Source organism: Odocoileus virginianus, chromosome 30, assembly GCF_023699985.2.
Source record: "Odocoileus virginianus isolate 20LAN1187 ecotype Illinois chromosome 30, Ovbor_1.2, whole genome shotgun sequence".
In the NCBI taxonomy this organism is placed as follows: Eukaryota; Metazoa; Chordata; class Mammalia; order Artiodactyla; family Cervidae; genus Odocoileus; species Odocoileus virginianus.
In genome coordinates this window covers 10029544-10042436 of record NC_069703.1, presented here as the reverse complement: position 1 = coordinate 10042436, position 12893 = coordinate 10029544, and the positions used below count along the sequence as shown (strand labels likewise).

Here is a 12893-nt window from a genome sequence, read left to right as displayed (position 1 = left end):
AGTGTCTTTTAATTTCACGGCTGCAATCACTGTCTGCAGTGATTTTTGTCACCTACAAATTGGCACTTACCATGAGCATTGTTAACAACTGAACAACAAAGACATTTGCCATCTGCCTCAGCATGAACCCCACGCTGCTATAGCTATTGACCTTCAACAATTCCCGAGGGAGTTCAGGGTGGACCGAGGCACTCTGTGCTCCAGGGACTCTGGTGGGACAGGTCTTTAGATAGTTGGATGTTTTTAGGAACAGATTTTATGATCTCAATGCTTGCATCTCCTCATATTTAGAGAAGCACTAAATTCTGTCATGGTGACAGCAGATCCTCATGACTAACAGACAACTTTTGTAAAATGAGTGCTTCATGGCACTGAACACCCCCTTCACCAAAACCTTATATACTGACTTTCCCCCACTGCCCCTTTGGGACAGTCTCTCAGAGCTATCTGAGATGCTGCCTCCCAAGCTCTAGTCCTCATTTTGCCCCAAATAAAACTTAACTAGCAAATCTCAAGTTGTACATCTTTTTTTATAGTCGACATTTTGGAGCCCAAGGAAATAAAATTTGTACTGTTTCCACTTTTCCCCCATGGGAATACCCCTGTTTTTTTGCCTTCATTGACATCTAGCTTTCCACTAAGAATTCTGCTTCTCCTGCAGGCCTTATTTGCAACTGTTCTTTCTCACCCATAGCATACAAGTCAGGGCTGGGAAGAAACTCAGCTGTCTCCTTATTTCTTGTTTACATTTTCAGGCACATTTTCCCTCGACCCTCATACAATACCCTGTCTCCTTGAGCTCATGAATCTGCTTTGTTTCCCCTCTACTTATCATTCTCTCCATCACCTTCACTCTCTCATCATTAATACATAGACACTGGCACAGAGCCTGTGGCTTCCCTCTCTGCCTACTCCATTTACATCTTATCACTGTTATCAAAAGTACCTGCCTCAGGAAACCGCTGGTCCAAGGAGGATAAGAGACACAGGAAGTAAACCTGGACCTGAACTAAGCCCAGTCAACACCTCTGAGACCTGTAACTCCCAGTGCACCTGAAGATGCATGATGAAGAAATAAATGTTTACTGTTGGTTTTATGGGCTTCCCTGGTAGCTCAGCTGGTAAAGAACCTGCCTGCAATGCAGGAGACCCGGGTTTGATTCCTGGGTCGGGAAGACCCCCTGGAGAAGGGCTAGGCTACCCACTCCAGTATCCCTGGGCGTCCCTGGTAGCTCAGCTGGTATTCCATAGCATGGTTGTAGCAACAACTGACTGACGCATTGAGAATCTCATTGGACCCTCTTTCTCAGTTTGATTAAAAACAAAATACCAAAAACAAACAAACAAAACCAGAGTTCGAGGTTTTTATTCTCTAAATATTTCTTACTTTTCTTTCCTGAATTTAATCACTTAACTTTATACCCACATCATCTCTTATCTGGCTACTGCAATGGTCTCCTAACTATTGTGGCCTCCCCCGCCCTTTTAAAATCCTTTCAAGTCCCTACAACCAACGCAGTGGTATCACCATACTTTATAAAACTGATCACTCCCCTCCTTTAATCTATTTAGATTCTCTGAGCCTGCAGGATTAAATTCACATTCTTCCATTTGGTAGGAGTTCCCTGTGATCTAATCTCTGCCTGTTTCCTTAACCTCCTAGCTTGTCCCTCTCCCCTCTGCACTCCTGCCATGCCAAACTGCTTATAGTTTCTTGAACACACCATGATGTTTCAGGTTTTCATAACCTTCCACATGCCTGAAATGTGTTAGTTTACTGACTTTTTCTATTCCCCAACTTTCTATTTATCTTTCAGATCTTACTATGGATGCAGTTCTTTTCTGACACATGTCACTTTGTATCTCCAGCACACAACAGAATACCTGTTAGAAAGTGGGTGTTTAAAAAACATGAGTGGAACAGAAATAATTTTTAGATGTGATTTGTGGGAAAAAAAAAGTCTCTATTTACTCATGAAATAAAGAAATGCACACACACACCATATTCAAATGGTGAATCATCTTATCTCATGATATATTTCTTTCTAATTTGCTTTGATTCATCAAATTTTAGAGATAGATCACTAACGGTTTGCAATATAGGAGATACAGAGTTGCTCCATAATCAAGTTTCCCTAGAAAAAAATCCTAGATGCTATCATTAATTTCCTTAATGATAACATCCTGTATCCCATGGGAATGCAAACCAAAGCTGACACATGTAGGAAATATATACATTTCTTATGTCTAAAGCTATAGTTATCCAATATAACACATGACAAAAGCTTAGAAATAAATACTCCAAATAACCATGCAATGTTACCTTAACCAACTGATGAGGAAAGAAAGATAGTTCAAGTCTACTGCCCGCTTACTCCAAGATTTTATTTCCTCATCAACAATAGCAATGAAAAGTAATAAAAAACAGTAATTCAATTAGAAGACTGAAACATGAAAAATGACCACGGTTGGTGTTCCAAAATTTAAATGCATATTTTAACTTAGATATTCAATAAAAATATGAAATACTAAGACTCAACATAATTTATGGAATGCCATTTAATAGCCCACTACTCTTATATTAAAGTGACTATCCAGTCATCTTATGTTTTATCTGTTCTTTTGCAAAGATCCAGCAATTTCTTTAGCTATATTCGAACATTCTAGATTTGAAGTTTACACATAATGCATTTAAAGCAGAATGTATGATCTATCAAGTTAGCAACTTGCATATTAAGCTCTCAGCCTTTGCTATAAGATATATCACATACACATTTGCTATAAATTATGCAAAATGCATGTACATCACATGCATGTTTTCTCTCACACATCTCTTCACTTGGCCCACACATTCACATGTACATATGCATGCAGAAAAGAGAACGTACAAATTATCAAGATTAGACATTCTGCTCAAGGAATTGTCATAGAGAAGTTATACCTGTTGTGTTCCTACTTCAGCTAGTTGACATTACAAAAGGTAAAGTAAGGATTTATAGGTATCTTGACGTGTATGTCATGCCTTCCAACTAGACTGTGTCTTACTCCTGTATTTTCAGTTCCTGAGATGGTGAGGTATTAGGCATATGCTGGTGGAAAATAAAATGGTCAATGCAAGGCATCTACCACACCATATCTGGATTTATATCTTAACCCCAAGAGTTACCAACTAGAAGGACAAGGACTTATGTCTTGAGCTTCAGCTTCTTCAACAGCAGTGTGTGTACCAACTGTCCTCAGTGGTTGCAAGGCATCCCATCTGGAAATATTCCCCCTAGATTGTTAATGAATACTTGCTCATTAATTGATAAACTCAGCTCAGAAAAGGTCTGCACTTGCTGCCAACCATTACTTTTACAGACTTGCCTGTTTTACAGCTGTATAGACAGGTGTTTGAGACTATAAGAAATTAAAATAGAAATAGGAAAGCTTTTTAGTCCATTTTGCTAATTAATATGTCAGAGCTCATAAAGAAGGACTCATCGGCTTTCTTCAGCACTGCATCATCTTAAAGAGCTGGGTCAGCAAGGATCTCTGCAGACAGTCAATACATATTAAAACCGTTCTAAGCAGTAAATCAAAACAAAATAATATGAAGGCACAGTTAAAAAAAAGTAAAATTTATAAGCCCTTTCTGTCTGAATGCTGAGGAGCACTAAACTATTGGTTTCAGTGTCAGTTCAGTAAATTGGGCAAAAAAAAGGATTCCTTCACAGACATACTGTCCGAGTATGTGTATAGCCAAAATCAAAGCACAATTTTTTTTTAAAGCTCTAACAAATTTGATGTCATTTTCTCTGGATTCTAATGTTCCCTGTGAATGTTTATCATTTAAAAGAATGGTTTTATTATTTAAAATACACATTTTGCTGAAATTATATCCCTCCCCTCATTGCTAGGATTTGAGTTTTGTCAGTATTAAATCAGTGAGACAGTTAAGGTGAAAGACAGCATTTTGGTTTTCTAAGACTCTCTAAAACTTATGACTTTTTTCTTAAGGGAACCAAACAAAAGGCATTTTGTTCCTAACTTCTCTGAGTAAGGCTCACCATCCCATAAGTATTAATGCCTCTCACATGTGGAGGAGGCTCTCATAAGATTATAAACAGGAGTACCAGCCTGCTGTTTTCCTTGCCAGGGTGTGAGATGCAATGCACTGCCAGGGGAAAGCCCCGGAGGTAGATTATTAGAGAGGTCTCACGCATACTGGATTGATTCCAGAAGAGGTGAGGGAATACTATATTTTGGGCCAAAAATGTTAGAAAGATTTATCTTACCTAAGACTTTGATTTGATCTGAGCTCTGAGGGATCAACCATTTAAAGAATAAGCCAAGGAAAGGATGCCAAAAATACTGTCACAAATTTGGGAGGTACCCAAGCCAGGCCAACAGATGGAACCTGGCACGGAATGGCTCTCTACCCACTAAGTAGCTGACTCAGAAGAAATTTTAACTCAGATGAATTTATTAAAATGTTGAATATCATCCCAAATAAGAGGATGGATGATAGATTTAGGTCAGCACATACAATTTAATTTAACTTCCTGATGGTCTTGGACAGTATGAAAGCTGTCCACATTTCTATAATTAAAAAGAGACAGAGGGAGAGATATTCTTTCTTCTTAGTAAAAGAGATACTACTTTGTCACCCAAAAATTCTGGAGGAAGGATTAGGGGAAAGGAAAGATGAAACAAAAAGAAGCTGACATTGGCAAGATAAGTGTAAATGATTAGGCAACATTATATATTACAATCCAAACTGGCAACTTGCTTAGTAGTCTAGACTGCAGCAGATGGAGGATACAGCTCTGTATTAGGGGAATGTTAAAAATGACTGAAAGAAGTTGCCAGAATCAAAAGGACCCTTAATTCTCTTTCACTGTTGTTACTGCTGCTACCACCAGGGCCTCATGCAAAATGTTCTACCCAAGTGCAGTCGATGAAGAGAGCTGCCCTTTATGGGAGGGAAGAATTCTTGAGGATTACTATGATTCAAGACTTTAGCAGCATCTTTTTCTTTCAGGCTGCTTTTTGTTCTCTCGGTACTGTCTCTAATGTTTTATAGAGTGCTCACATTTAATGGAACTCACAGCACACAATTTTAGGTGATTGGTTAGCTCTCTTTATTGTGTTTAATCATATGCCTCTTTGGATTCAAAATTATCAAGTTTCTGGTTGTTTTCAGCATTTGCCCTGGTTCCACAGAGAGCCAATGAAAGAATTGATGATGTTGTGATAGGATAAAAAAGTACTTAAACTAAAAGAATAGTGAATATTGTAATAATAGCTCATCAGTAATGAAAATCTTCTTTAAAACAGTTTGCTTCATGGGATATGAAGATCATTAGTAATATTTCTATTACCAGCTAAAATAAAGCTGCCATGTGAAGCTCATAATTAATCTGACTGAGAGTTTTAAAATTATGCCACTTTGCCATTTTCTTTCAATCTGGAAGATTATATTATGTTTCAAGTACTTCTTTATTAATATCTTTATTTCATACTACATAAAGATATACCATTAAATTTATTTAAAATAATAATAATGTTTGCACTTAAAAACAGTGACAATAATTTTTAGTTACTAGCTAACAGCAATTTGTTTGGAAACAAAGTAAGATTAGAATAACATTTGATTTCCTGGAAAAAGGCAGAACATTTATTATTCAGTTGTTTTCAAAAATCAAGTTGATAAACATTCTTTAAAAATGCCTCCTCTTCTTACACTGAAGTGCATCTCAGTTCATAGAAGAGTTTATATCTTCAAGTACTAATACGTGTAGGAGAACTAAGGACAAGGAGATGTTGTTTAGTTGCTAAGCTGTATCTGACTCTCTGTGACCCCATGGACTGCTGCCTGCCAGGCTCCTCTGTCCATGGGAGTTCCCAGGCAAGAATATGGGCGTGGGTTGACATTTCCTTCTTCAGGGAATTTTCCCAACCCAGGGATCGAACCCGCATCTCCTGCATTGGCAGATGGGTTCTCTATCACTAAGCCAGCAGGGACGCCCAAGGACAAACAGTAACAGGCATTTAAGATGAACAAAATGTAGACTATCCTTGGGAGCTCCTTGGTCATGGGAAATTCCTTCTCAGACTGCTAAAAATACTTCCCATGGTAGAGAGTCTAATGGACGAAGATGATGGGAACAAGCAGCATGTGGCCATTTATCACTCCTACAGAAATCTTTTCTTTCACAGTGATCTAACCTCCTAGGCTCTTTATTAAGAGGGGCAGAAAAGAAAACATCTAACAGTTGCGAACGAGCCCTTTCCTGCTGTTATCACTAGTGAATCTAGAGAAAGAAGAAAAGGGAAAAAAAATCATAATCTTGCCCTGGAACATGATGGAGGTAATGAGGCATCAAGGCCACGTGCTGCTGAGAACATAATTGGCCTATAAACACAGGAGATACTTGGTGATGGGAATGACTTCTTTGTTTCAAAAATGAAGGGATGCCAACACATCATAGCCCTCCTGTTGTTTAGAGTGGTATTTCGAAGAGTAAAATGGATACTATCCCCACAAATAATGCACCCTTATAGGAAAGGGATTACTGCTGTACTTACTAGCTTAAAGTGTTTTCAAATAATGTTTTCAAATGATGCTGAAGGAAGTGCAAAAGAATAGAAGGTAGGTCACTTGGCAATGAAGGGAGCTTGGATTTTAGACCTGAAGGTATCTCACAAAAAATACAGAAAGAGCCTGAAGACCCTCAGAGATCCTTATGGATTTGCTCGGGCACCCCCAGGGAGCTCATACACAAATTAAAAGAAAGAGAATACAGTCATCTCTCGGCCCAATCCCATTTGATGACAGGCAGAAGGATGATTCCTTTTTGAGAAGGAAGAAATGGCCACATTTTCCTTATTCTGGAACATCTTTGTCCTGCTACTTTAATGTGATAGTCACTGCAGAAAAAAAAATTCAAACTTTCTTGGGTTTTCTTCGTAATTTTTTGTGACTGCAAGTATTCAGCTGGTGTACAGGTTAAAGATTTTTGGTTTTATAATTATTTTTTGGAAACCTTTCTTCCTTCTTAAACATTTGAGTCAGCATACATTATGCTACTATTGAGACGGCCAAGCAATAATTCATCTTTGTGGAAGTCAGAGACATCTCATGTATTAATGAGCAAGCCTTTCAGTGACAAGTGGATGGAAACAGGTTCCAACCACTACTCAAACACAGCCAGAGATTTCCAGGAAGGAGAATATAAAGTCAGTGACAAGGAATTTCTTACCCGATTTGTGTCCAGCCAATGAATGGACTTTACTTTCATCTGGCACTGCAAAGAAATAAAAGAGACGAGGATCAGACCAGCTTGTAAATCAGCCAGTTTTTGAACAATAAATTAATATAGATTCGTAATAAGTGAAATCTTTTACTGGCAAAGATTTGAGAAAAAAGTTTCCCCAGCATGCCTGGGGCATCTCATTTCTATTGGTAGGTATTTTAAAGACAGTTATGAAGAAATATATGTTCATTAAATCTTCTGTGAATAGAATTTCATTTTTTTGAATTGCTTTAATATTTTCACTTATTTTAACTGGAATATTGTTTCTGTAGCCACAAAAACAGAAATTAAACTCAAGGATCTGGAGCTGTATAATATATAATAAGACTCTTTGAGCATAACAGCAATATATACGTTCAATCCCCAAGGATCGAATTTCTGTATCTGGTCAAAACGGAGCAAAAGGAAGCAAGTTTACAATTCCTTCTGAAAAATTGTATTTAAAAGTAAATATAACATGAAACAATGGCATTCAAAAGATAAGATCTTCATCAGGCAGAGGACAGTGACTCTCTAGAGACGGAAAACAAGTAGGGTGATTCCTACAATTGCTCCAGTTTACTGTCTGGAGAAAGTCTTCAGGTTGTGGTGTAAGAAGGGGAACATAGGCAGAGCCCTGGAATATACCAGTCTGAGGATGTGAAGCTGGAAATCCAGGGAAAACCAGGGCAGAGAGAGTTTAGGTCAGAGAATTAGAGAGAAGAGAGGTTTACAGAATTCTTTCTGAGATCTGCAGAAGATCCCTGCAGGTATTTAATTAAATGCTAATGATCACATGATGTGAGGAAACTTACCCAACACCTGGGTGAGAACTATCCCAAAGGGGAAAGAACACAGTGCCTGCAGTTCTCATAAGGCTGGGAATAAAGTTCCCCTTCCCAATACCCAGAGTGAAAAACTTCACAATTTAGGGGCATTTATTAGAATAGGAAGAAGGATATTGCTTCAGCAGTGAGGAAAAATGTAAGTGAACACAGCTCTCATGAAATGGATATGATTCTGAAAGACACAAATTACCAAAGCTTATATAGGAAGAGATAACCTAATAGCTCCATCGCTTGTTGTTGTTGTTTTCTTAATGGATTTGTAGTTAAAACTTTATGAGAAAGAAACCTCTAGACCCAGATGACTACCTTGATGAATTCAACCAAAAATTTAGGAAGAAATACTACCAATTCTACAGAAATTCTTTCAGAAAATTCAGAGGAGGGAACATTTCCTAACTCGTTGTGAAGCTGGCATTACCCTGATATTAATATCAAGCAAAGGAAGTTGATGAAAGTTACTAACCAGTATCTCTCATGAGCATAAAATCAAAGTATTCTTAATCCTTAGGCAACTCTGCATGGATTATCACCTCAATATTCAACAACAGCCATTCAATCTTTTTTTTTTTTTTCCATTTATATTCAACCTTTACCACGTGTCATAGTCTACATTAGTCTGTGAAACTTTGGTGGCTCAAGGGGGAATTTGCTAACAGATAGATCGCCTTCATTTCCTCAGACATTCTACTGGTCTCAGAGTAACAGGCCTCTCCTTTGCTTACCTATAACATCGACTCTATTTCACTGATCCAGTCACTATACAAAAATTTTCATGAATCTTCCCACACCCACCTAGTCCTCTTTTCCTAAGCATTTCTCTATTTTCTAGATAAAAACATTACATGATTGTGACTACCCTGGTATTAACTTGCTTAAAAATCATGTTCGACTTCCTGTTTCCAGTAGAAGATGCCAATCCCGATGTATCAGGCTCCAACTGTGGGTCAAATTCTGTCTTGCCCAGTTCTGAAAGAACTTACAGTGGAATCTATTGTATAAATGGAAAAAACAGTGGAAAGCAAGGATGATGACTAAAAAAAAATACTACTAGTAGCTAATACTTAGCACTTATGATATACAAGTTCTACCCTCTACCTTTTATATCTATTAATTCATTTAAGGCTCACAGTAACCTGTGACGATGGTTGTTATTGTCTTTACAGATAAAGAGACGGGCATACCTCATAAGTGGAGGAGCCAAGGCTTAAACAAAGCACTTTTATCACTCTACTATACTTCTGATGAATCATAGGAGGGTTATAATATTTTTCAAATTATTGACAATATGAATTAAACGTAAGAAAAGCCCTGACAAACACTCTTATGTTAGAATACTATTACCTTTTTAATTAGAATACATCTTATGAATACAAACTTTCTATCGTGATCAGTATTAACAGTGTTAGCTATAATTTTGCTTAACATGTTCAGAACTCTACAGTTTTAATGGATTCAAGCTAAAATAATTCATTTCCATTACACAGATGAGAAATCATCTGAGATAAAAATCTTGGCTTGTTATTTTAATATATTTATTAAATTTATTAATAAATGTAAAACCAGAGCTTCCTAGGTAAATGTATTTTACCTATCTGTACCTCAATCTCGTCATCTATAAAATGAGGATGATACTGCTTTCCAGGTATGCTTAGAGTGACCATTATACATGTACAAGTTTATGTGAAATACGTAGAGGATCACATGCGCTTAGTCGCTCACTCTCAGTCATGTCTGACTCTGTGCGACCCCATGGACTGTAGTCTGCCACGCTCTTCTGTCCATGGGGATTCTTCTGGCAAGAATACTGGAGAGGGTGGCCATGCCCTCCTCCAGGGGATCTTCCCAACTCAGGGATGGAATCCAGGTCTCCCGCATTGCAGGGAGATTCTTTACTATCTGAGCCACGAGGGCAGCCCATAGTAACTGCTTAATAAATATTGGTTATTAAATCATTAGTAATGATAAACTAAATAGAAAAATTTACATAATGTTATGTAATAACATAATAGCTTATAATGGGACAAATGTGACTTAAATTCCAGATTTACCAGGCAAGTTAGTAAGTTCCTCTAAACTCCTCTAAACCTGAAAAATAATATAAAACATTATACAAAGAGTTGTGAAAACTGAGTGAAAAACATTTACAAATCACTTAGCACAGTTCCAGGTATGTATTTCTCAATAAATGAAAACTTTCGATAAATGGAAACTATGAGAGTGGGAAGGGTGGTGAATCTGATGATGTTGGTAGTGTTTATGACTTAACCTGCCTAGGATTATAAAGGAAAAGACAGTGCACAGGATATTTTCAGTTGCTATCTAATGGATAATCCAACACTCACACAGATTTTACCTTTCAGTTTACCTGGCTCTGAGTTTATTTTGTAGTAGAAGAAAGGCAAAAGACATGTGGTATTCAAACCATATATACAGTCTCATTTTGTGTAGTTATTCTTAAAAAGGAATTCACACAAGGGTAGGATCTTATTTTTTGTTTTTATCTTTTTTTAACAGCCATAAGTTATACCATTAAATCTAAGCCAATATAAGTACTGCAGGTTCCCCAGGCACGTTAGGCCGAACATGATAACTTTTTGGCTGAATATTATCTACTATTTTTAGTAGGAATACTTATTATTTTAATTGACAATTTGAAATTCTTTAGAACACTAACAAACTATTTCAAAAAACAGTGTAGAACATCCAAATGGGTGATAGGCATAAAAATTAGGGGTCTTTTTCCAAATATTCACTGACACAGATGTCTATCTTTAGGATAGAAGATAAATGAATAAACATAATAGAAAATGGAGGGAACTGTAATGACTTAATTAATAGAATACATTTTATTTAAAAGGTTAAATTGGGAACAATCACCTTTTATGCACATGCTTAGTGCTGGGAAGTGATTTAAATAACAGTAGCAAATGAGAAAATGAGGTAAAATTACATACACCACCAAGCTTTTTTTTTTTTTAAATGACAAGTGTTATAATTAATACTCAACTTCCTTTATCACTCACACCACCTTAAAGCTACTATAAAGTTCTCTCTCAGAGCTGGAGCTTAAGTCTAGTCATTTCTTGCATCTTATTTAGATAGCATAGCAATGGGAACAAAATTAGTTGCAATATTAATATGACAGGTATGTCATTTTAAACAAAGAGCTTATTTACAAGAGGCTGAAAATGAGTGAGCCTGGTGGTGGAAAAGTCTTCCATTCCAAAATGGCAAGTAAGGTACCAAAAGTATCAAGGAAGAGGGTGGTGATGGAACAGGTGCCAAAATTTCTTGTTCTTGTTCTAATGATAGACTGCTTTCTCTTCCTCCCTTTCTTCCTCTTTCGCTACCTCTCCATTTCCCTTCTCCTCACTCTGCCTCCCTTCCTTCCTTGAAGTTTCCAGAGCATATTACGCTCCCTCTCTTATCCTTCACTTTTATTCAAGGACTGGTACTATTTGCTCTTGATTACTCTAAACGGTTACTAGAGCAGTTGCAGGAGTATCAGTGAAATGCTGAGTCCTTCTGAAGATGAAATTCATAGATATTTTTATTATAACTGCTATTATATATTTAGAGGGCACTGTGGACTTGCCTCTCCTGAGATTTCTCTAGATAATGGGATTTCTATATTAAGCTCCTGCTTCCTGGCATTCGACTCAGGATCAATGGACACCATTTGATTTAATTGTTGCAAGGGTTTCCATAAGGCAGGCTCTCTTTGGTTTGGATGCTTGTATGATTTCCTGGCATGTCCTCTGGATCAGGAAGACTTGCTTAGGAAACAGAGCAACCTGATGGCCTATGTCTCCAGTTATTTTGGTTGTAGACCTTTGAAGTCAATCAAAGGGCTACCAACTACCCATCACCAATGGAACCTATTTTTAAAATGTGGATAAACGCACTGTGTCTTTTGGTTAATTTCAACCAGGTTCACTGTTAGAGTTGAGAGAAACCATAAAGAAAGAAAATATGGGAAGAAAATCTGTGAAAAATATGATGCTTTGAGAACTTAGTGGCAAACATTAAAGTCCATATAAGACATACATTGGCTTCTCAGTAGGACATATTTATATTAATATAGTCATCACTTAAAATGTTTTATTCTTTTGTCAAGCCTTCTTATACACTTCAAATGCACTCTCACTGGGGGAAAATAATCCCCTTGCTTATTGATAGCATTTGATATGCATTTTATAACATAAGTGACTATTAGGGACTTCACTTGCTTAATAAAAATTTGCAGAACAGTGGCAGATTTGGTGAGCTAATGGACCCCATATGCTCTTCTTATGCTGACAGAAGATGGTATATTGCTAACATGCACAAATTTTTTCAGATAAAAATTGCCATCAGCTACAGTTATTCTTTTCGAGAATGTCAACACTATGTTACAAATGGGGAATATGCAAATGTGTTCAGATTCCCACTACTTCATATTGAGATACTTTGATGCAAAGAAGAGTTCTATAAGATGATGCAATGCTTGTCTTTCACACAGACAGCTCTATTTCATTTAACTTTGGATTTCCCTGTCTTTGACACAATAGAGACTGCTGTTTGGAAGATGATGTTTGGCACAATAAAAATCCATCTTCTAACGAGGCCATAAATATATCTTTTTGGATAGTTTACTAGGAAACTAAATATCAAATAATTACTTAATAGCTAATAAACTTGTTTCTAAAAGTTGTTCCTTCAGAATTTTAAAAAAAATGATGCGGTTGCTAATATTAAGAATCAATTTTCTTCTCCTTCAGCAGATCAA

General features: G+C 37.0%; 1 protein-coding gene across 2 annotated transcripts in view; it reads right to left on the bottom strand.

Annotated features, from left to right (window-relative positions):
* Window positions 1-12893, bottom strand: part of PARD3B (par-3 family cell polarity regulator beta) — a 1140410-nt gene that overhangs the window by 366142 nt on the left and 761375 nt on the right. For both annotated transcript variants that reach the window (XM_070458512.1, XM_070458513.1), the window contains one exon: window positions 7245-7289. In XM_070458512.1, the coding sequence (XP_070314613.1) occupies window positions 7245-7289 (45 nt within the window). The remainder of the gene's footprint in view (window positions 1-7244; window positions 7290-12893) is intronic.